Consider the following 27613-nt stretch of genomic DNA (forward strand, 5'->3'; position numbering starts at 1 on the left):
CTCGCGAGTCGAAATTTGGAGACCCCTGCCTTAAACCTCTCGCAACATAGGGGCTTTCCTATACAATTGGTCACAATGAAGCAGGGTTTCTGTGCTGTATTTAAGTCTCGTTAGTCTCGTTAAAGTGTGTTTAAGGCTCGATTTTCTTGATCTGTCTTTGGAGTAGTTGCCTCAAATTATGTTTATGTTGATCTTTTGAATGGTAATTTAAATGCAGGCGCTTTTTATTGATTGAGCTAGCCAACTGGAAATTTAAGTTAAAAAATGATTTAATCGTCAGTTAAAATTTTAAAAAATAAGGAACAAAATATTTAAAAAATACAAGAAGAAAGAAAACAAACTGCAAGCATTTCCTCATCGTTGATTCCCTTTATCCGAGCGTACTCGAAAAAAAGACAATAATTTTCACATAATCAATAATAAAATAACCTTAAAAAATCTTTTAAATACTGAAGCAGTTTTTTTTTCTAAATAGTTTATTATTAACGTGTACTTTCGCTAAAACCTGTTCCGCACCATCACTGCCAACAACCACCCTTCTTTGAAGCAATTTCTCTTATCTCGGCCATCCCACTAATCAACGGCAATTGCTCTCTTTTCCCCCGCACACTTGCAGATGCACCATACGATGGATGGCATCGATATGCTCGATCCGTCCGGCTCGATGACGACGCTGACACCGATGGCGGAAACGCCGATCACCACGTCCCATCACCAGCTGCACGGTTCCTACCATAGCATGAATCACATGATGAGCCACCATCACAGCAGTCACCTCGGAAACCACACGCCAGGTAGTACGGATGCGGGCGCGGACCGGGAGCACCCGGGCGCGGCCGGGAGTTGCGTCTCTAATGCAACCTATAATGCAATCTTCGCAGATGGCTTCCTGGGGGCCCATCATCCGGCGATGGCTGCCGCGGTGGCGGCGGCCGGTCTGCACCCGGACACCGATACGGATCCGAGGGAATTGGAAGCGTTCGCCGAGCGGTTTAAGCAGCGGCGAATAAAGCTAGGTAAGGGCTTGCGCCACTGGCTTTGACGGTGGAAGGGCAGGGAAGGGTAGGGTTGCCCGGTGCATCCAAGATCTAATCAACACTGGCCAGATTATGTGCCCTGCCTGCCTCGGGGTTGGGGAAAGTTCGAAGATTGCACGGGATGCAATGTTGCAGGAACACGGGGACTCGTATCGCACACTGAAGTTGGAGGTTGGGAGCGAACGAATCCCTTCAATATGCATACGACTCTTGCCCTGCCTTAGAAGATGGTGCTCATATATTTGTCATTTAAATTATCCGACAAGCCGGCACGGTGAATCGTGGTGAATGGATTGTGATAAATATTGAAGATGAACCGATACCCGGGAAGGAGTATGTCTTCCAATGCCGGGAAGGTACGCTCTGTCTTTTGCCTTCGATCCGCCGAGCGTTCTAGTCCGCAAGGTAGTGGTAGTACATCAAACACCACGGGGTGGTTAAAATTGATTTTCCCTTTGCTCGGTCTTCGGGTCCCGGGTACCTAGAGAGCAACTTATCAAACGCACAAATGGACCCTCCCTGCTGGCACACAGCAACACACTGTGTTGCAGAATTGACGCTACAACACTAACCATTTTCCGATAGACCACCTCCGGCGGGCGATGGTTTGTTTTCGCTCGCATCGCCCATTACACCGCACCGGGTATGATTACACACGCAACGTATGATAACGCGGGGCGTAATTTGCAGTACAATTTTCTTCCCTTTTATATTTGAAGCAACAAATTCAAAAAAATACATGAGGGGAACGCTGAAAAGACAATATAAATCGATCGACAGTGCCAAATGCACTCGAAACCAACGGGAAGAAGGGGTATGGGGTTTTTCGCGCATATCACGTACAATGACACGGCACAAGTGGTGCGGGCACACATCGCGCATATTCGCTAGGGAAAACGAAGGGACTTTTCGCTTCAGCAAGTCAATTAAACTGTTGTTGGGTTGTGGAAGAGGAAGAAAATGGCACTTCGTCGTCTGTGTTTGCAATTTCTGCAACGAGAGGGTGAGAGTGAGAAATAGAGAGGCAGTCGGGGGTGCTGGGTTCGAACCGCGACAGATTTGCTCGTTCGCCGGGCGCAACTTCTAACGGGCGATTTGTGATGAGTATAACTTATCATTACTGGTTGGCAATAAAAATTGGAAACATCTGCTTCAGGGGGCCGATGGGGGGGAAGATAGGGGCGATAAAAACTTCCGCAGAATCGCCGTTTGAAGGTGTTTTTTGGTTTGTTTTGTAATGGTATTAAATTTTATGTTCTACCTTCGGGCGGAGGGACTTTTGATTGGCTTTAAATTGTGTCGTTCTGCCATAAGCGTTCAGTGAATTAGAATCTATTTTATTGGAAACAGTTTTCTCTATTCGGGGCTGTAGTAGCGAAGCGGAAGGATGCTTCTAATTCTTGCTAGGGCACTTTCACATTTCACTGGATATTGGTTTATGCTTGTTATTATTGATGCTCAAATTGAACACGATTAATTTGCTCAATCGATGTTTTATGCGTGTACTACAGATGTGGATACTGAGTAAGAGTGAGTGAATCCGTTGAATCCTACAAGTAACTGTATGGATTCAGATTTAGATGAGTTCGATATGAATCTTTATACTATTTATTCCATTTTATTGTGGATACATAAGCCTGTTGGGAGTTACTTTCCATTGATTTAGCGAGTAAAATATCAAACTTTTATTGTTCTTATTAATGTTTAGAGTGAGTTGAATATTGCAATCCTTACGACGCCTTTGATTCAAATCACTGAATAGAGTGAGTTTTCTCATCCCTGATGACTATAGAAAGATTTTTACAGAATATCCAGAGCTGAAAGGTCCGGCATCTTCCAAACAACACAGATAACACATTAAATCCTAACAAATTTAATGTATTTTTCGAGGTTCTTCGAGTTTGTGTATGAGACAGAGACTCCCAGAATTATATAAATAAATCAGAATTATATAAAGCCTTTCAATGCTATCGGAATGCTGATGCAACCAGAAATGTACTCCAGGGTCCCTGTCGTTTTAGGGGCCTCGAGGGTAGTGCAGTGTCTTGCATATCTAGGTTTAATGTCGATTCCTAAGATGCCTTCAGATAGACAGATAGGACCTCGGAAAAGATCTCCAAGACCTTATAAGACCTAATAATATGCTCGTCAGAGGTTCCAATATCATAATATTGAGACATCACCAAATTGTTTAGATATCATACCCCGTGCTCGGCAGGAATTCGGAAAAAGTAGAGTTTTGAAGTCGGAATGTGCACATCATTATTCACCACTTCCAAGATGTTTGTCAACAGCTGTTCTGTATTTGTATCAAAATAAAATCTCAATTCTTACACATGATTTTCAACACATCATGAAAAAAGTTTCAAGCTCAATCCAGCTTGAGACGTGTTGAAAATCATGTCGAAAAACCGGAAAACCCTGTACCTTAGCCCTCAGGAGTCCAACCCTTTAATGGACCTTCTAGCCCATACGTCCAGGTGTACCCTATTGAACCCTATTGGACTATTGGAGAAGTCTTTATGAGGGACACAAGACATAATAATAAGACTATTTGTTACGTTCAATAGGATGACTATCTTACAATCTCGATTTTTGCGACTGTTTAAACCATCAACTAAACATTAAAAATCCGTCTCACCTTTCTGTCCCCAGGTGTAACCCAGGCCGATGTTGGCAAGGCGCTAGCGAACCTAAAGTTACCAGGCGTCGGTGCACTGTCCCAGAGCACCATCTGCCGTTTCGAGAGCTTAACCCTGTCCCACAACAACATGATAGCACTGAAACCGATCCTGCAGGCGTGGCTGGAGGAGGCCGAAGCTCAGGCCAAGAACAAGCGAAGAGACCCGGATGCACCGAGCGTACTGCCGGCGGGAGAGAAAAAAAGGTAGCGCCCGTTTCTGATTCCGGTGGACAGCTTTTTTTGTTTCTTGTTTTGTTTTCGTGCGTTATGGTTCTGTTTGTTTTCATATGTACTGTATCTTTCTTTTAATTTTCTTTTCCTTCTTTTTATTATTGTTTTGTTCCAGTTGTGTGTGTTTCATTTCATTTCATTTCTAATTCGTTTGACTTTTCATTTCGTTTTCCATTACGTTAGCGCACCCGACAGCACGGAAGATGGTCTGTCCTTGCTGTGTTCATTAGCTCCGCTCATTTGCCGCCCTTATCTGCTTTGCTTTACCGTGCACATGTTTCATTTGATTTGGTTTTAGAGCGCCGTTGTTTTAATAAAAGTAATCTATATCGAGTCTTTTTTCAAGAAAAAGGACTTCCATCGCTGCACCGGAAAAGCGTTCCCTCGAAGCATACTTTGCCGTCCAACCGAGACCCTCGGGCGAGAAGATCGCAGCAATAGCGGAGAAGCTGGACTTGAAGAAGAATGTCGTCCGCGTATGGTTCTGCAACCAGCGCCAGAAACAGAAGCGCATGAAGTTTGCGGCTCAGCACTGACCTTCGCAGGACGGGCAGCACGAGTTAGGGAATAGTGTGACTTTTACTAGTGGTAGCAACGTAGCTGGTTTTGGATATTAGTCTACTAGTGTCGTTTTAAGCGGTGAGGAGGAAGGGTAGCAATAGAACACCACCACCAGGAAACGGCAAACATACGCCAGAAAGCAATACGGGCCTGAGCAAACAAGAAGCAAGTTAGTGGAGGGTGGGGGTGAGGAGAAGGTCACGATGGTAGTGCTGATGCAAAAGGAGGTGCATACTACAAATTACGACACATAAAATAGAACGGGAACCAATTGAAGAATAACAGATAACTCTAGGATTGTTGTACATATGGAAATAATGCATTTAAGGTTAGGCATCAATCAACAGGCATTCTAGTAGCAATAGGCAGCCGCGGCCGCAGCATAGGCAGCCGGCCGCAGCGGTAGCAGAGGAAGGGTGCGGAGACAGAGCAATTGCAGTGAATTAGTGCGTATATAATTTCCGACTCCTTCAGGATTGTGATTTTTCACTTTTAAGTTGAGATGTAGATCTAAGCCTTCACACCTTACTAGGCAGGCAAAATTGCGCGCAGCACAGAAGTAGCAACAGCAGCAGTACATTTCAGGATGCGAAAGGATGCGTGCCAGAGTAACGCTGTAAAACCCCACCTGCTGGATACGGTGGGATTATTTAGGTCGTTTGGTTCCCCAATAAGGCCAAACACTACAAAGTGCAATATGTATGGCGGTTAGCAAGTTTTTGTGTAATTGCGAGATAGTAGTGTAATTGCTGAAGGGAATGTCATATAAAAACGGGAATATGCAAAGAAAGTAACTGATTACACGAAACAAAGGTAAAGAAAAGATCAATTTAGTGGATACGAAGATAAAAAAGGAAAAAAGGGGCGGAAACGGTTACAATACGAACACGAACATGATACAACAACCCGAAGACGGACATGAGAATGAAAAATCAACAAACATTACATGCACACAAGAGATAGTGGATTGGTTCGCTTGCCTGCAAAAGGATAATGTAATAATAGGGAAACCAAATCCAAACATCACAACACAACACAACACACACACACTGGCGGCAACCGAGGAACACGAACGAGCAAAGCAAACGCAGTTACAGTGATTTTGTTTGAATCTTTTCATTTGTAATTTGTGTGGTAGCGAAGTTGTACATAATAAAAAAAGTAATACAAAAGTAACGAAAAAAAAACAATAAAATTGGAAAATGTAATTTTTATATAACAAAAAAAGCATTAGAGAAAAACACAAAGGCAGAAATAAATCTGATAACAAGTCATTCTACATAGAAAACAGTTGCGTTTATTGAGCTTCCAAGGTGTTTTTGGAAGATAGTATAACTGATATTATAATGACTGCACATCTGTATATTCACATCTTTAAAAGCAAATTCTAGTAAGGGTAAGACGCATTAGTTTTGTTCCTTTTTGGCTGATTCGATGGTTATATTTCTACACTGACTGGACGCAGTTACTGCATTTGAGACAGATCCAAGAACAATATTTGGATCGGAATAATAACGGGACCAGTTTTAGGCATAGGTTCCAGAGTAGTTTTAGGCCTCGGAATTAGTTCGGGGTATGGGTATGGGTTTGGGATCAGTTCCAAGAACGATATAGAATACACTGATCCTGTGGGATTCAATTTGGGAATCAATTCCAGGGCTTAGGATCGATTCAGTATCAGTTCCTGGACCGATACGGGATTTGGTAATGGGTACCCAAGCGCCACAGATTAAGCTTAAACGACTGGAAAATTGAATATCCATAGTAAAAAAATGAAAGCTCCACAGCTTCATTGGTTTGATCAAGAGATGGCGTATTACAACTCATCATTATATTGCTATCCTTTTCTTGCAATGTGTTTCGACAAGTTTCATCTTATCATGACCTATATAGCCTTCTAACTTTCTGAGCAAAAATCTATGTAAATGGTCGTGTGGTCAGATACGTGGGTATCAACACCAACGACCATTACTCAAATCTCATTCGCCTCAGAGCTGGTGGTTTCCGTTGGAGTTTAGTATTTAAACAATCGTATCGCCGTTCTAGTTCTAGTGATGCATAACTTCAATGCGAAACCATACAACAGTACAGAGGAAATGAGAAAGCTCTCCTCCAAGCGATGAAGCTCTCAACTGGTTGGGGTATCCCACCAACAGATAGCGCCACCAGGTATTTTGCTATTTTTAGAATGCATGAGTCGTTTGCCGCCTGCTAAACGAAGTCTTTCTATATTCCGTTTAGGTAGAGAGCTTGAGCCGTTTAGAAGCCGTTTAGTGGTCTTTTAGTGGATTTGTGGCATTTGGGTATGTTGCAGGATCGACGAGGTTGTTGTATTAGTTTCAGGACCATTGTGGGATGAAGATCAATTCCAGTATCACTATGAGTTCAGATTTGGCCCCAGAATGGGTGTGGATTTAAGTTAACTTTCACTTCTGGTAATCGTTCATAATTAGTTTCTGTGCATCGTGGATTGCAGAGGCACCAAGGAATTTGGTTATGTATTAAAAAAAGGTTTTCCCACACCCTGGACTTTTCTCTCAACATTATTTTGCATTACAAATTTTTGCTATCCATTTTCACCCACCGCAGGTCCGTGAATCATTCGTACGGAAAAGACGATCCGAATGGGACTCATTCTTGAAGGATTCATGAAACACTGATATTATAAATAACAATTTGATGAAAGAAATGGTAATACAATATGATATTTTGTGTATACCTAAAGCAACATTTTTCAGATTTAGAATCTATCAAAGCTTTACCTTTACAACAACAAGTAAATTGATTGTTTTATCATTGGGTTAGTATTAAAAATCTTTTGTACTAAAAACTGTACGCAAATAACGGCTGCAATGAAAGGCAATTTGAAACAGTCGTACCTTTTCGCGGCGCACCAAGCATTGGACGAGCAGCCATAACCAGACCGCCCACTGACAGCACCCGACAGCTGTCAGTTGCGCAAAACGTCAATAATTGTTTCAGGAATCGAAATTGTATTTAGGAAAAAGTGCTTACAGCAGCAAAAGCCAAGAAAACGACGGACGGTTCATCAATCAAAAGCACATTAATTACGTTCCCGCACCGTACGCGGACCGCGCTCCATCGGCCCGCCCGTAAGATGCCGTGCCGCGTGAATGTGAAGCCTGCACCGATTCCAGTCGCCGTCGCGGTCGTCGCTTTTGGTTCACTCTGCCACTGCCCGTGCTGCAGCTGTCACTGAAGTGCCCCCGAGACACCCTCTCCAAATCCCTTCGCTCCCCACTCACCCCCTCCCCTCGTTCCCACGCAGCGCACCACCCTTCCTCGCACCGATATTAAGTAATCAAATAACATTTGACGTATCCAGCAAAAAAAAAAAAAGTATGTGCCGATGGGAAGAAAATGTATTTTACTCCGCAAACCCATTTGTTTATGATCGAGCTGCGATGGTGAAATAGTAAGGTGTGCTCGCCCGGTTGTGCATCGTGTTCGTGCCCGGTAGTGCGTGTGTACACGTCCCGCCCGCCCGACGACGACGACGAATTCTTCCGATAGCAAGGTGGCTCGCGGCTCGAAAGATGGCTGTGCAATTAGACACCAGCGGAAAAGATGATTTGAAAACGCAGTTCGCAACGCGCGAGGGAGAGTACAGACTAATGACGCTCTCGGAGTACTCGCGGCCCAACCGTGTCGGATATCAGAACAATCAGAGCAGTCCCCAGGTGCGCGTGTCGATCGTGTCGTTGCCATCGCCGCCACCGCCGCAGCCGCCCCCAGCCATCGGTGGTGGTGGTGGTGTGGTCGGTGGTCAGCTGGCCGGGGCGGCGGCAACCGCGAACAGCAATAATATCGCCCTCCCGAAGCAGCAATCCTTTACGAACGGCCTGGAACATCAGACGGCGCCCGGATTCAGCACACCGGTCGGGGGCGATCGGATATGTTTCAATTACGGCAAGGAGCTGTACGTTTACTCATACCGAGGAGCTAAGAAGGTAATTATGCGCAAATATGTGTGTGTGTGTCTGTCCATCGTGCACAGTGCTCTCCTAATCTTGAAAGATATCGCACACACCAAGAGGTGCTAAATTGCAAAATCCGTGCTGAAAAAAACACCCCAGCAATTAAATCAAAGCAAACATTGCTTTGTAGTAACGATGGGAAGTGCCTTTGTGTTTGCCAATTTTGCACATGGCTCGAGAAAGTACTGTATCTTGTGTGTGGGGAGTGTAAGGGGTGTGTATCCGCTGGAGAAAGCGCACCCCCTGCCCTCCAGCACAGATGGGGGTTTTGTTGTTATTGTTGCTGTTTGTTCTTATCACGATAATGCACGATATGGATGACATAATGCACACATTTTGTAACCCGGGGGTGGCATTGATCTTGATGCTAGCGAATTCTCTACCCCCTCTCCCCACAATGGCGATGTTTTATGCATCGGTGAAAGGTCTCGACAGTACTATTACTGTCCTTGAAAAGCTGGACTACAATTTCACTGTGAATATTCCGTATTTTATTACTCTTTGTTATACTTTTTTGTACCTTTCATCGTTCTACTCTTCATTATCAATTTACTAAAACAAATGTTTTTTTTTTCTCTCCTAATTCGGTTCCAATTATCCGAACCGCGCAGGCAACGGACCTCAACAAGCCTATAGATAAGAAGCTCTACAAAGGAACCTCGCCCAGCTGCCATGACTTCAACGCAACGGCGGCAACGTGCGAGGGAGCCCCGCTGCTGGTGGGCTTCAGCACCGGGCAAATTCAGCTGGTCCATCCGGGCCGCCGGGAACAGGGCAAACTATTCAACGAAGAGGTAACACCTAACATACAACCATCGTCACACAATTACTGAAATGCAACATCTTCCACATCACCCGTTAATTGGTTCACTTTCAGAGGAATATCGACAAAACTAAAGTTACCTGCTTAAAGTGGATACCGGGATCTCAGAATCAGTTTTTGGTTTCGCACGCAAGTGGCTGTATATATCTGTATAACGACGAGCTGCCCTGCACGCCGGCCACCCCGAGCTACCAGCCGTGCAAAGCCGGCGACGGGTTCGTCGTGCTGGCGAGCAAATCGAAGGCAACGAAAAACCCGCTGCACAAGTGGTGCTTCGGCCAGCACGAGAACGCGAGCGTCAACGAGTTTTGCTTCTCGCCGTGCGGCCAGCATCTGGCCGTGGTGTCGCAGGACGGCTTTCTGCGCATCTTCCACTACGAGCACATGGAGCTGGTCGGCATCGCGCGCTCGTACTTTGGCGGGTTTCTGTGCGTGTGCTGGAGCCCGGACGGCAAGTACGTGGTGGTGGGCGGCGAGGACGACCTGGTGACGGTGTTTTCGCTCCACGAGCAGCGTGTGGTGGCGCGCGGCCAGGGCCACCGGTCCTGGGTGTCCGTGGTCGCATTCGACCCGTACACCACCTCGTACAGTGCGCTCGAGGAGGAGGAGGAGGATCTGTCGGACGAGGAGGTGGTGTCGCACGGCGAGCAGCAGCGTAACCATCATCACCATCACGGTGCTGCCGGCGGTTACTGTCTGCCGGACGGTGGTGGGAAGCAGTCCGGCGGACCACCACCAGCGGCGACGGCGGCGGCGGGCTGCGATAAGCTGTCGCAGGCGCAGAACAGGCTTGCCACGTGCTACCGGCTGGGCTCGGTTAGCCAGGATACTCAGATATGTCTGTGGGACATAACGGAGGACGTGCTGAGGCAATCGTTCGGACGCGTCGTCAAATCGGCCAACCATACGGGCAAAAAGTAAGTACGGTGTAGTGTTACAAATTCTTTTGATGCACCACCTGTGGCCGAAAGACTCTAATCACGTTTTGTTCCCCATTTTTCCCGCAGAGAAGTGATGGTGAACGGACTATCCAATGGGGATAGCGAGAGCGGCGGGGGCTGCAAGCTGGACAAGTGTGGCCCACCCAAAGGCAGCAGCAAACCGTCGGACGATGTAGTTGATAATGCTAGCTTTAAACAACAGATAATCCCCCCTACATTAGGCGCAATTGGTAATAATAGTTTGTATGGCGGCAGCATCAAACCCACTAGCAGTAGTAGCACTTACGCTAATATGAATTGTGATGATAAAGCTAATAGCGACAGTAGTATCAGTGATAAGGAATCGGTCGATAGTAAAACTGTTAAGCGGTCGGCGGCGAACAGCAATGCGGGCGAGCCCGATGCGGCCGCCCCGACCGCCGGCGGCAAATCGTCCTCCGGCGGCAAAAAGTCCAAGGGCGGAGGAAGCGGCGACGGTGCTGGTGGCGGTGGTGGCAGTGGAACCGGCACGCAACACCATTCCAGCAGCACGTTCAACTCAATAACGCAACGCTTGACGAGTCTAAGCTTCGGAAGCGGAGGCAGTGGTACGAGCAGTACCAGCAGCGGAAGCAGCTGTGATAAGAACGACAAGTCCGGCGGCAGCAAATCGACCATCGGTGGCGGCGGAGGCGCCAGCAAGCGCAGCATCATTGCGCTCGGTGGCAAAAGTTTTAGCAGCAGCAATAGCAACAGCAATAGCAACAGTCTTAACAACAATCATCATGCGCTGCATGGCGGCAGCATCCTAAGCAGCAGCAGCAGCGGCGGCCAGCAGCCGGCCGTGTCCGGTTCGCCATCGGGCGGCATGTCCAGCACGTTCACCTCCATCATGACGTCGTCGCTGACGAAGGGCAAGGGCTCGGGCGGCGGGGCGATCGGTGCCGGCGGCTTTGCACCGTGCGGCCGGATCGTGTCGTCGTACGATCCGATGAAGCTGATCGGTACGCCCGCCTGCCCGCGCTTCGACGACTGTCCAGTATTAGAGCCGCTGATATGTAAAAAGATCGCGCACGAGCGGCTGACGGCGCTCATCTTCCGCGAGGACTGCTTTCTGACCGCGTGCCAGGACGGGTTCGTGTACACGTGGGCACGGCCGGGCTTTGTTGTAAGTAGCTCATCGTCCGCATCCATCCTGCGAGCGGCCGTGCGGCCGAGCGAGTTTTGAAGCCGCGCCGGCGCGTGTGCTTCAAAGCTTGGCTTGGAAGGCGTGCCATTTGTGGGTTTGGATCGATTCTCGTTTAACCAGTGTGTCCTGACTTTTCTTTTTTGTTTTTTTTTTTCATTTTACTTTCCCTTTTTGCACCTTTCTTTCCATTCCGTTTCATCGCCATTCCAACCAACCAACCAACCAAACCAACACACAACGCCTCAATTATCATGACTGACGCGCGGGGGCATGGCGCGCAATGTGGCTTCAACGACGCTCCAACACGCTACAACACACAAAAAAACTCTGTCCCATCTTTCCATCCATCCCATGCATTCCGACCGCTCCGCAACGGTAGAATATTCCACAGCATTTATCTTCAACGCCGTCGGCACCGCCTGGGGGAACGGTAGTGTAAATATTTTAAGTTTAACTATTGAATGTTCACAACCACCATACCCTCCCATACCTTACTCTCCCACTTCACCAACCTTCCCACGACACACCCCGTTCTTGGGTCCTCTGACTTTCCTAGCCATCCAACAGTATAGGAGGACGACGCACCTTATCCTATTACATGTTCTTTATGTTGCGGAATAAAAAACGAGACGACACACATTTTAATATCCGTACGAGTAAAAGTAAAGAATAAGTACGTAACCCTATCAAAAATCAAAGCAAGCCTATTTTCTTTACTTCCACGGTCAGAACCGAGCCTGTACCAAACCGAAAGGAAAGAATGAAACCAAACAGCGCACGTTCGCAGAGGGACTCTCTTAATACTTGCGTTTGCTTTATAGAACCGTATAGAAGGGATTACACTTGATAATTGTTCATAACAAATTTAAAGAAAAAAAAATCTGCTTTCATTCGATCACAACGCTATCCATGATAGGATGGTCCTTTCATGCCCCTTTTCAGCCGATTGTTTTGCAACCGTCGCAGCGCTTCCTGTCGCTTCTTCTCGATCAGTGCTTTCAGCTCCTCCTGCGACATGGTTATTTCGCTCGTACCTGAGGCAAAACGAAAAGATTGCAAAAGAAAAATGAATTAGTTAAGGGGCCCCGGGGAAAAAGGGGGTTCGGTCATGTACCTTCGTTGGATGTTGCCGAACATTTAGTTTCTGTGTTCGGCGGAAGAGCAGAGTTCGTGGTCTCAAAGCTACCGCCCGGCTGGGTCGCTTTCTTTTGTGCGTTGTTGCCGTGCGACGTTGATTCCTGCGAACTGTCGCTCAGCTTTTCCTCCACCATAAGAGACGCCTGTATCAGGAACCCGTCCATGTCCGAATCATTCATCTCGATCGGAATGGTTAGGTTTGGTTCGGCTTTTTTTGTTTCCACAGCAACCGGTGGCAGGGGCGGTAACGTCGGTGGCACAACTGTTGGTTGATTAAGCTTCTGCTCTATCGTTTGACTAGCCTCGATCAGCAAGTTGTCCAGCTTGGAATCGTCCAGCTCGGTGATGGATGGGCTCGTTTTAACGGGCGTTGCAATAACGTGCTCCTGGAAAATGTCATCATCACTCTCCCCGCTGTTGCTGATCGCCGCAGTCTCCTTGCTATCGACGTTTACGAAAAAATCATCCATAAAGCATGAGTCCCCGGGAAGATCGAGCTGTTGTTGTTCATCCTGCTGCTGCTGCTGCTGCTGCTCATGGGGTGAATCCGATTCGTCTGCGTTTAAGTGCTCGTGGGACGTTTCCGGTACCGGCGCGCTCAACTGCTGCTCGCCCAAGTTTTCCTTCTCCATCAGCAGATTTAGCTTGGAGATGAATTTGTTGAATCCGGTCGGTTTTTTCGGCACAATGTGCGGAACCGTGTCCGTGTACTTCGGCCTCAGTGGAGGCTTTGTTGTGACGGTAACCCTGCGCTCACTCTGCTGTTCGCGAAGCCGCTGCGGGCTGTTCCATTCCCACGACACACCGTTTATGGCGTGAAACGAACTGTCCTGCGTCAGCGATACCAGGGGCGAGTAGTCGCTGCTCTGCGAGGGCGAGACTTCACAGCTATCCCCATTCCGGTGCGTTTCGGGACTCTTCCAGGCCAAGGATGTGCGAGCGGATGTGCGTCGTGCGTTCGGGGTTTTCACTAGAAGGGGTGAGGGTGTGAGGGAATGTGTGTTAAATAGTGCACATGCAGTGCAAGTCGCAAGCAACCGGTTTTACCATCCTTGTCCTTGTGGAAGTCTTTCGAGAGGCTCAATCTGCTTTTGCGGCTGCTCATTTCACTGATTTGATACGAAGAACGAAAAATAACATCACTTTCCAGCGCAGGCTAATTGTTTTCAATCGCCCGCCGGTACCCGTTGGGCAGGGAGAGGGTTTTTGACGTTCGAAAATATCTGCATCTCGCTCTCTTTCTCTAGCCGTCCTTTATATTGTATGTTTTTGAATAATGCCAAAAATTCAACTCAAACATGAATTATTCTCGATTAGGCAGTGTATACGGTAAAATTAGCTTCAAGAACTGTCTAAATTTAAAAAATAAACGCGTATCCCCGAGCTATTGCCACTATGAGGCAAAAGAAGTGAGCTAAATTTAAATCGAACGAGAGATGAGAAGTTAGAATTTGTTCCATTGGATAGGATTGTTCCGAACTGTTCCCATCTCTATCAAATGGACTCTACTGTCGCATTCCGCTGACCAAAAACCTGTCGTACTGTCGTTTTTACGAGCTCACCAACGCTCCAAATCGGTGCGATTCTTCCTCGCTGGAGGAAATGCCTTTTGTAAGTATTTGTGAAGTTTTTTAGAGTTCAAGATGCTCGCCAAAAAGCTCGCGCTGGTGTGCGATTGTGTTGGTGGGCAAAATTAAATGGCCAAAAAAATAAATGCACTCCTACCAACCCTTTTCGCAAATTCATGTTAAGTTTATCAAATCTTTCATTTTCCACAATTTAAAACAATTTTTCGTTAAATTTTTACTGTTCATGATACTACTCTGGACGTATTAAAACTAGTGGTGCGACAAACGATTCATTTTCCGGAGTCGAGTACGTTCCAATCGGAATCGATGCTTTTTTGCAGCTGCTGAACCTGCTTGTTCCGTTCGGGTTGACCCGAACGATTCCGGGTCGCAAGGATGGCTAGAGAAAGTGAGCGAGATGCAGCTATTTTCGAACGTCAAAAACCCTCGCCTTGCCTTGCGGGTTTCCACCCGAGTTGACGGATCTTTATTATGACAAACGTCAGCCAGCAAGTTAAAAACTGGCAAGTTGGCTTTTGCTTGATTGTGGCCAAAGTATCGTCTTATCCGGAGGGAATTCTGTGGTTGCAGTCATGAATTTCAACGCTCAAGCTGGTGCCGATGGACGGGGTAAGTTGTAACGCCACATTGCACTACTTTTCCGGAATCTAATGGATGCATTTGCGTTTGTGTACATGCAGCCCACCGGTCCGTCTCGAAGAAGCCCAAACGAGTCAGCGATGTGAATGCCATTGGTTCCACCATTCCGTACCAACAGATGACATCACAAATGCCGACCAACCAGTACATGCCCGCTGATCCTAACAATCGTGAGTGAATGGGGATGAATTTACATTAGCGTTACTGTTTCGTAATTCTCTGCTCGCCTTACTCAAGTGTACGGACAGCCACAGTATGCACCGCAACAGTTCCCGATGGACCAGCAGCAGCAGCAGCCAAACTACTACATCCCTCAACCACAGCAGCCACAGCCGACCGGTGGCCCAAGGCAACCCGGCCAGCCACCGTCGATGCCGGGGTTGGGCGGCGGGCAATTCACCATGTTCCAGCAGCCCATCGTCCAGGATATGGCCATGCAGTACGGTCAGAAGCTGGCCGACCAGGGCAAGGAGATTGTGCACAGCCACATCGAGAAGTACTTGCCAATGTCGAAGCTGAAGTACTATTTCTCGGTCGACAACAGCTACGTGGTGAACAAGCTGAAAATTATTTTCTTTCCGTTCTTGCAAAAGGTACGAACGGTCGTGTGCGTTTTGTGGGGCAAGGTTTAGGGTCACGACAGAACCAGTGCCTAAAACCAGTTTCATGTTATTCGCAGGACTGGGGGATGAAGTACGATCACGATAATCCGGTTCAGCCCCGGTACGACATCAATGCACCGGACATGTATATTCCAGCGATGAGCTACATAACGTACGTCGTGTTAGCGGGCATTGCACTGGGTAAGCGACGTGACGGCCCTCAGGATGGCTCGAGTGTGGTGCTAATCACACTCGTCTCGTTTTGTTTTTTGCAGGCATGCAGAACAGATTCTCGTCGGAGCAGCTTGGCATCCAGGCGTCCAGTGCGCTGGCGTACAGCATTTTCGAGATCGTCATCTACACCCTGACACTGTACATAGGGAACATATCAACGTCGCTGAGCACGTTGGATCTGCTGGCACTGAGCGGGTACAAGTATGCGGCGATCGTGGTAACCGTCGCCGGTACGATACTGCTCAAACGCACCGGCTACTATTTGGCACTGTTTTATTCCTCCGCCATGTTGGCACTGTTTCTGGTAAGTAGGCGGGCGGGCAGTCGCATTTAGCCGGCTAGAGTGTAATTCGACTTATAAAAAAAACCCCTGTTCCGCTTCTTCAAATCCCCCCAATCCCAGCTGCGGACGATGAAGGCAAAGGTACTGTCCGGGCAGGATCAAACGCAAAGCGCGGTCGGGTACGATCCGTACGGGCAGCAGCAGCAGCATCAGCAGCACACCGACCACAACCTAGGACGCAAGCGTAAGCTTTATTTTCTGCTTCTCGTGACCGGGCTGCAGCCGGTGCTGGCGTTCTGGCTTACCGTGCATGTGATTGTGACCGATACGGTGGTGGCGAGTGCTTAGGCGGTTTGATAGGCGGGAGGGTTTGCGTAACGAATGAGATAATTCGCCTGTTTATTGTGGAACATTTAATGGAAAATAAACACCGTAAGTCAATTTTGTTTTAATGCGCAACGTACTCCCGTACGGCTGTCAGTGTGCCGTCTTGTAATTGTAGCTTCATTTGAAACTTGTTTTATTCTTCTTCTCAATATTAGATAGGGAAACAGTAATACGTTATCACCTTATGAATGGTTTTACTGTAAAGAGCTTTCTATAAAACATATGTTAACATATTACTCACAAAGTTAGCAGCCGCAAACGCACGTTGAACCATAAGGCTTAAGTTTAAACATCAAAAGTAAAACTTTCTGCACACCGCATTGCCGTGGTACTATTATTATTATTATATCAACTGCCATTAAGTAAACGTTTATTTGCAACAAACTTTAACAGCACAAAGCCTCCCCACGTCTAGTTAAAGCTCTCTCGCTCCATAAACAGAAAAAAACTTCAAGAAGGAAAGAAAAGTCAAATGAGAAATCATATTAATTTAATTATTATAGCCAAGGGACACCCTCGCTGCAACACCCATACGTGAAAGCAGGGCGACAATTAAACCCAATCGCTCAAGGATGGCACACACAGGGCAGGATTAAACACTTTGAAGACACAGCCCTCCGTTCGGTGACCCTCTTCCTACCGGCACTAGCTAACGTGACGTGACTTTTATCGTTCACCTCCGACTTCAATAATGGGACCTGTATTACCCCTCACCACAGTAAAACCATACCCTTTTGGCAAAGTGGTCGCACTTCTTTGCAAACGCTTCTGTGCCGAAAAGCTCAGCCAGTAATATATGGGTGGTCCACCCCATACACGTGAAGGCAGCATAGAAAGTGCTCATAAATCACAACGCAAAAGGGCCGCACTGGGCCCACCAGCAGCTCCTCGCGGTGCGCGCTGGTGTGACGGGCAACGGTTGATAGCACGCTGGGTTCGTGTATGCCGCCGGACTGCTGGCGGATTGCTTCCCTTTCCGCGCGAGCCAACCCACACTCCCAACCGCCTTCCCCCAGTGCCGGCAGCCAGTAACAGGTACAACACACACACACCATACGGAACATCATGTGCAGGGTTGTAGTGCGCCTGCGCCAAAAAATACGGCAAAACAAAAAAAAGTTGACGGAAACTTTTCCAACAAGTCCATGAATTACAAAAGCTGCCTCTCGACACAGAAGGAAGGTGGCAACAAAAAAAAAAAAAAGGTTCACACGTCGTCGCCGTCGATTCACACCGAATTTAGTCCCACTCGCTCTCCCTCTCTCTCTCTGTGCAGTCGGGCTCGGTTATAGTTAGTCGAGATTCAGGCTGGCACAGCGTTGAAAAGCGGATCTCCTCCACACTCGTTAGTTCAGTGTCGAAAGGTTGGCCGCGCACATCCGTCGCTTATCGGGCCCGTGTCTGTGTCTGTGTGTGTGTGTGTGTGTGTGTGGATAAGGAAAGCACATTTGGAAAATTTTAAAAGCACAGCAGGGAAAACAGTTCTCCACCAGCTCCGAACGCAATCGGAGGCAATGGCGGCTTAACGGAGGTTGTAGTGCTGCTGGTGCTCGTGCTGATTGTACGGGAAGTGACGCACATCGCTCGGAGAGCGCCTGCCAAATGGGGCCTCGGTTTAGTGCAAATCAGTAGCTGTGCGTGTGCTTTGTAACGGGAAGCAGAAGAAGCAGGAGCGGCCCTTCCGAACAAACCTGCACCGGAAGCACGGAAACACACAAAAACCGAAAGGGGGGACACGCGCGAGCAGCCGAGGATACGAGTTTAAAGGGCAAAAGTTACAGCATCAACGCCAACCATGTTCGTGAAGAAGCTCGCCTACTTGATGGTGGTGGTGGCGGTCTGCCTGTTTGGCATTGGCTGCATCGCCGCGACCGGACTGCCGGGATCGGCTGCCAAGAGCGCAGGGGGCCATCAGACGGGCGACGTGTTCACCAGCTCCTTTCTGGTGCGGTTCAAGCGCAGCCTGGACAAGCAGCTGGTACACGAGATTGCCTCGCGGAATGGATTCCAAAATTTGGGCGAGGTAAGCATTCCGAACTACAAACTCTACCCATCGTCCTTGTTGGGGAGTTGTTTGTGTGTGTGTGTTTTGTGAGAACGGGGAGGGCAGGGGTTTTATTGTGATGGAAAAAGGCGGCATGAATGGCATCGTCGATGCTGAAGAGCCTTCTGCTGCAAGCTGGTGCTTTGTCGCGCTCCCATACAAAACATATGGCCGTCGTGGTGGCACTTAGTGAACAAGTGTAAAAAAAGTGTAAAAGTGTACGTTCGTCTGTGTATGTGTGTTGATTGAGAACATTCGTTTTTCTCTCTCTCTCTCTCCCACCGCGTACTTTCAGCTTCCTGGCAGCAATGGTAAGGAGTTTCACTTCAAGCACACCACCCTGCCGTTGGTACGCACCAGGCGAAGCATCTCCCATACGCGTGTGCTTAAAAAGGAACCACTGGTAAGTGTGCATGGGGTATGAGAACACAGTCGGATCGTCCTCAGGGTTAAGAGGAGTATGCCGTGGGGGGGGGACCAGGTGGCGATGCATGGAGGAGCGGTGGAGGAGCTACAGGGGAGATGGGGGTCACACAACGCAGCCGCAAAGTTCGGCTCTCGGTGTGTATATTTATGTTGTTTTCCATTATCGTCCCCATTTCGGTTTCTTTCTCTCTTTTTGTTCCGTGCCTTTTTGTTGTTACCCCTATTACCCCACCTCGCACGTGTGTGCGGCGAGATGGGGAAGATGGCGGATGGATTTTCCTCACTTCCCTCACTTCCATTTCCACCCGGCGTCGGAAGGATGCTTTTCCCACGTACCGATTTACGTCACACACAGCGCGTCGCATGGCGGCTGCTGCTGCTGCTGTCGTTCATCACAACATGCTTTATGTTGTTGAGCTGTGTGGGTGCGTGTGTGTGTGTGTGTGCGCGTGTCCTTCGCGGGTGATGCGATGCAGTCAAGTGTGAGGTGGACGGTCCTCTTTAAAAAAGAAGGGTCGGTCGGAAAAACTTAATTTATTCTTCACTTGCTGTTTGTTCGGCGCCGTTGCTACAATTATGGCACCAATTATGGCTCGCTGAGGATCCTGCCGCGGTCGTTCCCGGTGGTAGTAATACCCATATTGGGCAACGGCAAGGATCAACGTACAACGTGGCGATGCCCTGGAGCATCCTATTACCAGGGGAAATGAGGACATTAAAATTTGGAGTAATATTTTACTAATTAAATCAAACATAATTTTCATTTTCCCCGAAAGCAAACACATGTTGCCGCATACTGTTGTAACCATGGTGTTCCCCCTTGGCAATGCATCTATTTCGAGCGCGAGCAGTACAGCGTGTGGCACACGTGGCGCATCCTTTGCCGATCAACGTGCTCACTGTTGCGCGGGATGTAATTTGCACGCATTGCCTACTGGGTTACAGGGTTTTCCAGGGGGTTCTCATAGTTGTGGGACACTTCCTTGACTCTTTCCTATGGGAATTGGAATGTATCTTGGAAATTGGACACTATGCCACCCTTATTAGACAGGCTACTTGGAAATTCTTATTAGATTTGTCCAACAAGGGTCCTATAGAGTCCAATTCCTATTACATTAAGTTCATTTAACGTAATAAACAGTCAATAAAGTGTCCCACAGCTATGAGAAACCCTATAAAGGCACTACACCGAACACGATCCGGATGAAGACGACACGAACCCAGCAGTATGGTGGTGAACCCACCGCGGTAGTGCTGTAAGGATGCAGCCGTGGGGGAAAAATGGGGATTGGGGTAAAAATTGGCTGAAATCCGATCTCTGCAATCGAACGAAACGTGAATCCCGCCCAATACCGGGCCTGGCGATGGAAAAAGCTTCTGTTTCGCCATATGACTGGAATGCATGAAACCTGCTTCTCCGGTTTTGGGGTTATTTCGGGGTCGTTTCGAGTCGGGAGAATCACTTTTCGTGTCGTGTGCCGTTGATTGCAGCGCTTTTCCCGGTCGTGCTGTGAGCGATTGACGTAATGGACGTTGTTGCGGACGACGACAGTTTTGTGGGGGAAGACTAAGCAGTAGCCGGGGTTGTGTGGTTAAAGGAGAGGGTGGAAGGGGAAACCGTTAATTAGACTGTCTCGGCTATAGAGTATGGCCCGAGAGCTCCTGGGTATGTCATGTCTGTGTGGGCATGTTCCATTTTTGGCACTAAAACGATAACTCCTAATCACTCCATTTGCGCCCTGCGGATCGATATGCAGATAACCCTTCGTGGATTAACGTCACATCCGTGTGGGTGGTAGCAGCTGATAACATTATCTTTTTAATTATTAAGCTTGATGGCTTCGTGGGGTCGTCCTCATGTACGCCGGTAGTTGGGCACCCCAAACACGGGCGGGGAAGAACGAGACCTTGGGCGGTGGTCACACAACTCCAACGGATAAAGTTATTGCATAAATTCAATCACAAAACGTCATAAACTTTGCCACCGTGTGTCCTTAAAACCGACCACAAGACTCTCCCATAAAATGGCACCATAAAAGCTCGCAGGCGGAAGGATATTTAAACCCTGATGAATGTCTCACCGTAAGGAGCCGTTTGCTGAGGAAGCGTCCATCTTGCGCTTTGGCGTAGTTTAAAGAAATCCTGAGCAGAAAAAAAGAAACATTCCTCTCTCCTGGGACAACAATGGAATGAAGAAGGACTGAACCACCTTTTGCGAAGAATTTGCAATCGCAAAACATATTTTCCCTTTTTTTTAACTCTACCTGTCGTCTGTCTCCTCTTCCGATTTACCTCAAGTGAATTTAATTTTCTCTCCACTCCCTACCTGCAGATACACACCGCAATACAGCAGTCCGGATTTAAGCGCGTCAAGCGCGGCTTCCGCCATGCCGTCCCGCTGAACTACATCCCGGACAAGGCGCCCGGGTACGGTGGCGAGAATGTGCCGACCGATCCGTACTTCCCGTTCCAGTGGTACTTGAAAAACACGGGACAAAACGGCGGCAAGGCGAAGCTCGACCTCAACGTGCTGGCTGCGTGGGACCAAGGCATTACCGGGAAAAACATTACCACCGCCATCATGGACGACGGTATGTAGGCGGGACGTCCCCCTCGCCCAGGTCCTGGACACAGACTGATTTTCAATGCGTTTTTCCTTTCGTTTCCCGCTGTAGGCGTTGATTACATGCACGCGGATCTGAAGTTTAATTATGTATGTATTCCGAAGCGGTTTTTGCTTGCTCCGGCTTTGGTTTAAGCCACTGACGGGTGGGTTTTATTTTCTGATTATTTTCCTTTCTCTCTCCGACAGAATGCCGAAGCGAGTTACGATTTTAGCAGCAACGATCCGTTCCCTTACCCACGCTACACGGACGATTGGTTCAATAGGTGCGTCACAATAGGACAAGACAGCAGCGTGAAAGTTCTCTAAAACTGATCACTGTTTCCTCCCCCCCCCCCTTCTTTTCAGCCATGGCACACGGTGCGCCGGTGAGGTAGCCGCCGCCCGGGACAACGGCATCTGCGGTGTGGGCGTTGCGTACGATTCGAAGATCGCCGGCATCCGAATGCTGGACCAGCCGTACATGACCGATCTGATCGAGGCGAACTCGATGGGGCACGAGCCGCACAAGATCCACATCTACAGCGCGTCCTGGGGCCCGACCGACGACGGCAAAACGGTGGACGGCCCGCGGAACGCGACGATGCGCGCGATCGTGCAGGGCGTCAACGAGGGCCGGAACGGGCTGGGCAACATCTACGTGTGGGCGTCCGGTGACGGGGGCGAGGAGGACGATTGCAACTGCGACGGGTATGCCGCCTCCATGTGGACCATCTCGATCAACAGTGCGATCAACGATGGGCAGAATGCGCACTACGACGAGAGCTGCAGCTCCACGCTGGCCAGCACGTTCAGCAATGGCGCGAAGGATCCGAACACCGGTGTGGTAAGTGAGGGGAAAATCACGCTGCAAAAGGGGAAATTCGCAAGTTCGCATGTAAATAACGGTTTTGCTTCTATTCTATTTCCCTTTTCCATCGCAACAGGCTACGACGGACCTGTACGGGAAGTGTACAACGACACACTCGGGCACGAGTGCGGCAGCACCGGAAGCGGCCGGAGTGTTTGCCCTCGCACTGGAAGCAAAGTAGGTGCCGGTTCGGGGTTCGGTATATTTCATGCAATATTGACCAACATTTCCTTTGCTCCCACAGCCCATCGCTGTCCTGGCGCGATATGCAGCATCTGACCGTGCTGACGTCAAAGCGCAACTCGCTCTTTGACGCCAAGAACCGGTTCCACTGGACGATGAATGGGGTCGGGCTGGAGTTTAACCATCTGTTCGGGTTCGGCGTGCTCGACGCCGGTGCGATGGTTGCGCTGGCGAAGAAATGGCGAACGGTGCCACCACGCTACCATTGCGAAGCGGGCGCAATCACCCAGATGCAGTGAGTAGTAGCAGAGGCTAGTAGCCGGCCAACACAGCTGCGCTTGTGCTAACCGACGCTCTGTCATTTCAGCCGGATACCTTCGTCGGGCTCGCTGTACCTGCCAATTAAGACGAACGCTTGCAAGGGAACCGACACGGAGGTACGCTATCTGGAGCATGTGCAGGCCGTCATCACGGCGAACGCCAGCAGACGTGGGGATTTGGAGCTGTTCCTCACCTCGCCGATGGGCACTAGGTAAAGTATGGTGGTCAAACGCAGTGCTGCAACATGTCATGAGCATCGCCAACGAAAACAATGAACATATCCGTGTTAGATTGATGCTCATTGCTGATACTCAATGAAAGTGCGTCATGACATGCCGAACACGATATGCGAGTGCTTGAGTGAACCGCGATACTCTGACTCACAAGCTAAGCTTAATGCCGTCACAAGCAAAATCTTGAGCCAAATGCCATATTTCATCCGCCAACTCTCATGACTGAAACGAAACCCAAATCAGCTCACGTACACAACTAAGACGGTCAGAGGTGAGACTGGTGGATCAATCACATACTTGGTGACTCACTTGGTCACGACATTTTGCTTTCTCGTTCTGTATGGTTTGATGGTCTGACGGGTCAAACAGAGTGAGAAACATTGCTCATTTTGTCGCTTGGAACCACTCGCACGCACCACATATCTCCCATGACTATCGGGATGATCACCGACTGAAAATGTCACCAAACATGTGATGGTCACAACAAATGTTTGAGTTTCACCTCTGATCATCATAGTAGAGCTTGTGACGCTAACATTATTTTGTTTCAACCGGAATTTTTCATAACTAAGTCAGTTACATTTAGCAGAACAGAGCACAAGTAAAAAAAAAGTTATGACAAAGTGACTGAGCAAGCGTTGGTCGCAAAAGTTTTAAGGCCGGGCTACATTGATCGTACTCGCAAGTGTAATTTCGATTTTCACTAGCGCATCTGGCGGCGGTTGGTGGAAGCTTTTTTTTGTCGGCGGAAGAATGGTCCTGCCGGATCTCAAATTTAAGTAGTTTTTTAACCGTTTTTCGATGCGAAAACGGCTGGAATACTTGCACAACATATTTATGTATCAATTACAAAGCTTTCTCAGTCCAGTTAAAGTGAAAAACATGGAAAATTAACGTATTTTCTGGAGCGGCTCCAAATTGTTTGGCAAAATGCTTCGGTCAGCCGCCGCCAGATGCGCTAGTGAAAATCGAAATTACACTTGCGAGTACGATCAATGTAGCCCGGCCTTTACGAAGCATGCATTGATCACTCCAATCGTTTTGAGTATCACCTCTGCTTATCACAATTGAGTGCGTGACGCTGATATGGATTTTGTTTCAGTCAGATTTTTGTATTGACAGTGACATTGACAGTGACATTTTGTAGCACTGGTTACAAGAATAATGATGAAATACTTAACTGCTGCTCTATCCCACCAGATCAATGATACTGAGCAAACGGGCCAATGACGATGATCGACGCGATGGCTTCACCAAGTGGCCGTTCATGACGACCCACACCTGGGGCGAATATCCGCAGGGCACATGGATGTTGGAGGTAGGAGACACTAGGCATTGCCTCGCGCATACACTTTGCCCCAAATACAGGGTTTCCCAGGGGTTCTCATAGTTGTGGGACACTTCCTTGGCTTTTTCTAATTGGAATTGAACGTCATATAATGAGAATTGGACTCTATGGCACCCTTTTTGGACAGGCTACTTGGAAATTTCTATTGGATTGGTCCAACAAGGGTGCTGTAGATTCCAATCCCCTATACATTACACGTTAGAAGGAGTCAATAAAGTGTCCCACAGCTATGAGAACTCCTGTAATGCTAGCAAACCGCTCCCTTTTAACCCCCTCTTTTGCACTTTGCACAGGCCACCTTCAACTCGCAGGAAAGTCGCTCCGGCTGGATCAAGGAGTTTTCGCTCGTGCTGCACGGTACCAAGGACCCGCCGTACCAAACGCTGTCACCGGCTTCGCCCCACTCCAAGCTGGCGATTGTAAAGAAAGCTCACGAAGATAAGGACGGCAATTAAAATGTAACCGTCTGTAATGTAACTCACACTCTCACACATACACACACGTACACGTACACAAATACCAACCCACAAACGTGCACACATATATACACCACACTGCTAAGACACGTATAAAGACCTTCTACACAACCAGTACGCCCCAAAGGTATATGGTGTCCTGGAATGGCAGCATAGCGCATATATAGATCTCTATACATATATACATAGATATATATATATATTTATACATATGGATGTTTGTAGTATTTATGTTCATGAGGGGTAGCTGAGAAGAGCTGTATATCTCTTACCTTGTAGAGCAGCTTGCCAACATCATCTAATTCAATGGAAGCACGAACAACACTTTAAACCAGCATGTTAACCAACCCTTACCAACCTCCTACCGGGGTCAGTCTGGGAGGGTGTGGGACGTCTAAGAAATGTGAACTGTGTGGGTGTGTGCGTGTGTGCGGCACCGAACACAAACCCAATCCCATTTTCCGTTCGGTTCGCGGTTAGCCCAGCTAGCTACACTCAGGTCTAGGTCTGGTTGGGCCGGGACACTCCCGGGGCAGCGAGACAAGGTGAAGGGCTGTAAGGAAAACGATTGCAACAGGAAGGCCCAACGTGGTGGAGCGCACACCGTTCCGAGCGATGGACACCGTCCGGTTCCAATTGTTGTCTATTTATACATAGCAGAGAGACAGAGAGATAGGTGGAGAGAGTAGTGCACCCGATATTACATTTCCAAAGGAAGATTCTACCGATAGTTCCGCGTTGGGTTGTTGGGATTTTGGGTTAAGTTTTTTGTTTTGAATATCTATTTTGCTCCATCCGTTACTCCGTATCAGCTCCATCATTCGTCCTCTAAGCGTATTGATTTGTATATAGACGTATAAAATACAAATGCAACTATATTTACTAAAAACCAAGTATCTAGCAAGTGATGATTTCGTTGTACCGATTTGGGCCAAGTTGCGCCAAAACAAATGGGTAAATGTATACTATTGTACTCACATAATCGAACTGGCGGCGGCAGCAGCAGCAGCATCAGCAGCATTAGCGGCAGCACTAGCAAGTGACGGCAGTAGTAGTATACCCCACCACCCCCTTGACCACAGTGCGAACAATAACATCAACATCAACCCTAAAATCATTATGTGAACAAATAAATTTCATCTTTGATAATATAAATAAAGGAATGCATTTGAACACCTAGTGGTATGTTGAACCGAGGATATCTCACAGTATTTTAGTGATTAACATTTAGTAGCTGTTTACCTTGCGCTGATCGTTATTTTTGCCTCTTTTGCCACAGCTCGAATCAAATTTCAAACGACGCGCAAAGTTTTGGGCTGCGTTCTAACAAATATTGCACGCAAGTGCTAGAACGAAACTGTCATACAACAATTATGACCGCTAAAATGTTTGGTTATGTAGAAACGATAAATAAAATAAGAACACTCTTAATTTGGAAGAAGAATTAGTTAATATAATTTTTAGTATTACTTCGAATGTATTTTTTTAATTAAAATAGACCAAAAAGCCTAGAAAAAATGTGTAGTTCAAAGTAGAATACACCCTTCACTTGTTTGCGGCATAAAACGTCAAAATCGTGATCTATCAAAGAAAGCTCAGAAAAGACATACAGTTCACGATTAAACCCATCTGTTTATACACATTACTTGACACATCGTTCCGGCATAACAACAAACCTCCAAAACGCGGCGCACCGAGAAAACATGGTTACGGATTCAACAAAAACGATGGCAAATTCGCTCAACCTACGGCGGATGGTATGTGAAACTAACGTGCTTTCCCGGTCGGACTGTTCGGCAGCATTATCACAAGGTATGTAGCGGTTCGGTTTGCTCGATTGGTCGCACCAAATCATCGTTTGTTTTGTTCGTTCCAGGTGCAACACAGGTGATGGTAGCTGCCAATGGTCCCGCCGAGGTAAAGTTTAAAAATGCCGAATCGGAAAACTGCCATCTGGAGGTTCAGTACCGCTCGAACGCGGGGCAAGAAGACATCCAGCACCGGCTGATGGAGAGTCTTATAAAGCGCTCGTTTGTGCGCGTTGTCGCGACGCCCGCGTTCTGTCGCAGTGCCGTTTACATTTATGTGCAGGAAATGACCGATCGGGGTGGGGTGAGTGGCCCGTTGCGCTAAATATCTGTAGCCCAGTCACAATGATCATTTCGTTTCGCTTTCAGCTACTTGCCTGCTCCATCAATGCGTCCTGCCTGGCACTGATTACGAGTGGAGTCGAGCTTAACTTTACCGTCGCCGCCGTACACTGCATCATGACCGAGGACGGTGCAATGATACTCGATCCCGATCACAAACAGCTGAAGCTGGCCCGCAGCTCGTTCACGTTTGTGTTCGATAGCATTGGGAAGAACACGGTCACGTCGTACGTGCACGGCAGCTTCACGTTCGAGGAGTACGAGCAAGTCGTGAGTGTGTGCCGGAAAGCGGTGGAAAAGATATTCGATTTTTACCGGAAGGTGTCGCAAAACATAACAAAAGTCGTCACAGATGATAGTTAATACATTGGTGGATCATTAATCGTGACCTTCTTTCTGAACATAATATCCGACATTTTGGGTGAGATTGAAATGGTGAACCCCACCTGTTTACTAACTGTTAATTTCTATTAACTAACCCTAACTAATACCTTTTGGCAATCTCTGTGGCCGGATACCTCTAATATGGTGATATTTAAGGGTTCATATGTCTCATTAAAGGGTTTGCAAAGAGATTTTGGACTTTTCCCGATTATGTTTTGGATTTATCTCACGATTTGTTTGACTGCTCCCCATCGATTCTCGA

The 27613-nt window shown here is 47.9% G+C and overlaps 6 protein-coding genes across 15 annotated transcripts in view; 5 read left to right on the forward strand and 1 right to left on the reverse strand.

The window, feature by feature from the left end:
- The window catches only part of LOC120896834 (inhibitory POU protein), a 50393-nt gene extending 44616 nt beyond the window's left edge, over positions 1–5777 (forward strand). For 6 of the 10 annotated variants that reach the window (XM_040301300.1, XM_040301301.1, XM_040301299.1 and 3 more), the window contains exons 5-7: positions 617–1016; positions 3693–3924; positions 4286–5777. In XM_040301300.1, the coding sequence (XP_040157234.1) occupies positions 617–1016; positions 3693–3924; positions 4286–4487 (834 nt within the window). In that variant the 3' untranslated portion in view covers positions 4488–5777. The other 4 variants (XM_040301307.1, XM_040301305.1, XM_040301306.1 and 1 more) reach the window with 4 other exon arrangements.
- A 1716-nt stretch (positions 5778–7493) lies between these two features.
- LOC120894749 (WD repeat-containing protein 20) lies at positions 7494–12140 on the forward strand. The gene is made up of 5 exons (XM_040297532.1): positions 7494–8483; positions 9122–9304; positions 9388–10250; positions 10341–11421; positions 11822–12140. The coding sequence occupies exons 1-5, from the start codon at positions 8070–8072 to the stop codon at positions 11879–11881; spliced, it is 2601 nt and encodes an 866-aa protein (XP_040153466.1). The 5' UTR covers positions 7494–8069; the 3' UTR covers positions 11882–12140.
- A 78-nt stretch (positions 12141–12218) lies between these two features.
- LOC120894750 lies at positions 12219–13788 on the reverse strand. Its single transcript, XM_040297533.1, has 3 exons — positions 13627–13788; positions 12557–13549; positions 12219–12476 (listed from the first exon to the last, which is right to left on the reverse strand). The coding sequence occupies exons 1-3, from the start codon at positions 13682–13684 to the stop codon at positions 12346–12348; spliced, it is 1182 nt and encodes a 393-aa protein (XP_040153467.1). The 5' UTR covers positions 13685–13788; the 3' UTR covers positions 12219–12345.
- An 849-nt stretch (positions 13789–14637) lies between these two features.
- LOC120894121 (protein YIF1B) lies at positions 14638–16422 on the forward strand. Its single transcript, XM_040296505.1, has 6 exons — positions 14638–14777; positions 14849–14977; positions 15045–15400; positions 15487–15610; positions 15685–15947; positions 16047–16422. The coding sequence occupies exons 1-6, from the start codon at positions 14741–14743 to the stop codon at positions 16272–16274; spliced, it is 1137 nt and encodes a 378-aa protein (XP_040152439.1). The 5' UTR covers positions 14638–14740; the 3' UTR covers positions 16275–16422.
- A 1089-nt stretch (positions 16423–17511) lies between these two features.
- Positions 17512–25996, forward strand: LOC120894120 (neuroendocrine convertase 2). The gene is made up of 11 exons (XM_040296504.1): positions 17512–18336; positions 18653–18760; positions 21116–21374; positions 21459–21496; positions 21596–21672; positions 21755–22232; positions 22333–22433; positions 22501–22734; positions 22807–22971; positions 24194–24311; positions 24635–25996. Exons 1-11 carry the CDS (start codon positions 18109–18111, stop codon positions 24794–24796), a joined length of 1968 nt encoding a protein of 655 aa, XP_040152438.1. The 5' UTR covers positions 17512–18108; the 3' UTR covers positions 24797–25996.
- Positions 25997–26452: 456 nt separating this feature from the next.
- On the forward strand, positions 26453–27349 carry LOC120895540 (exosome complex component RRP46). Its single transcript, XM_040299026.1, has 3 exons — positions 26453–26629; positions 26694–26929; positions 26995–27349. Exons 1-3 carry the CDS (start codon positions 26521–26523, stop codon positions 27328–27330), a joined length of 681 nt encoding a protein of 226 aa, XP_040154960.1. The 5' UTR covers positions 26453–26520; the 3' UTR covers positions 27331–27349.
- Positions 27350–27613: the final 264 nt, after the last annotated feature.

Source organism: Anopheles arabiensis, chromosome 2 (assembly GCF_016920715.1).
Source record: "Anopheles arabiensis isolate DONGOLA chromosome 2, AaraD3, whole genome shotgun sequence".
Lineage (NCBI taxonomy): Eukaryota > Metazoa > Arthropoda > Insecta > Diptera > Culicidae > Anopheles > Anopheles arabiensis.

Coding starts and splice junctions, on each gene's coding strand:
- LOC120895540 (XM_040299026.1), top strand. CDS start 26,521: ATGGTTACGGATTCAACAAAAACGATGGCAAATTCGCTCAACCTACGG. Junction 26,630..26,693: donor TTCGGCAGCATTATCACAAG/GTATGTAGCGGT, acceptor TGTTCGTTCCAG/GTGCAACACAGGTGATGGTA. Junction 26,930..26,994: donor AAATGACCGATCGGGGTGGG/GTGAGTGGCCCG, acceptor TTTCGCTTTCAG/CTACTTGCCTGCTCCATCAA.
- LOC120894750 (XM_040297533.1), bottom strand. CDS start 13,684: ATGAGCAGCCGCAAAAGCAGATTGAGCCTCTCGAAAGACTTCCACAAG. Junction 13,550..13,626: donor CTTCCACAAGGACAAGGATG/GTAAAACCGGTT, acceptor CACCCCTTCTAG/TGAAAACCCCGAACGCACGA. Junction 12,477..12,556: donor TTCGGCAACATCCAACGAAG/GTACATGACCGA, acceptor GTTTTGCCTCAG/GTACGAGCGAAATAACCATG.
- LOC120894121 (XM_040296505.1), top strand. CDS start 14,741: ATGAATTTCAACGCTCAAGCTGGTGCCGATGGACGGG. Junction 14,778..14,848: donor AGCTGGTGCCGATGGACGGG/GTAAGTTGTAAC, acceptor GTGTACATGCAG/CCCACCGGTCCGTCTCGAAG. Junction 15,948..16,046: donor CCATGTTGGCACTGTTTCTG/GTAAGTAGGCGG, acceptor CCCCAATCCCAG/CTGCGGACGATGAAGGCAAA.
- LOC120894120 (XM_040296504.1), top strand. CDS start 18,109: ATGTTCGTGAAGAAGCTCGCCTACTTGATGGTGGTGGTGGCGGTCTGC. Junction 22,735..22,806: donor GGCGCAATCACCCAGATGCA/GTGAGTAGTAGC, acceptor CTGTCATTTCAG/CCGGATACCTTCGTCGGGCT. Junction 22,972..24,193: donor ACCTCGCCGATGGGCACTAG/GTAAAGTATGGT, acceptor CTATCCCACCAG/ATCAATGATACTGAGCAAAC.
- LOC120894749 (XM_040297532.1), top strand. CDS start 8,070: ATGGCTGTGCAATTAGACACCAGCGGAAAAGATGATTTGAAAACGCAG. Junction 8,484..9,121: donor CATACCGAGGAGCTAAGAAG/GTAATTATGCGC, acceptor CGAACCGCGCAG/GCAACGGACCTCAACAAGCC. Junction 9,305..9,387: donor GCAAACTATTCAACGAAGAG/GTAACACCTAAC, acceptor GTTCACTTTCAG/AGGAATATCGACAAAACTAA.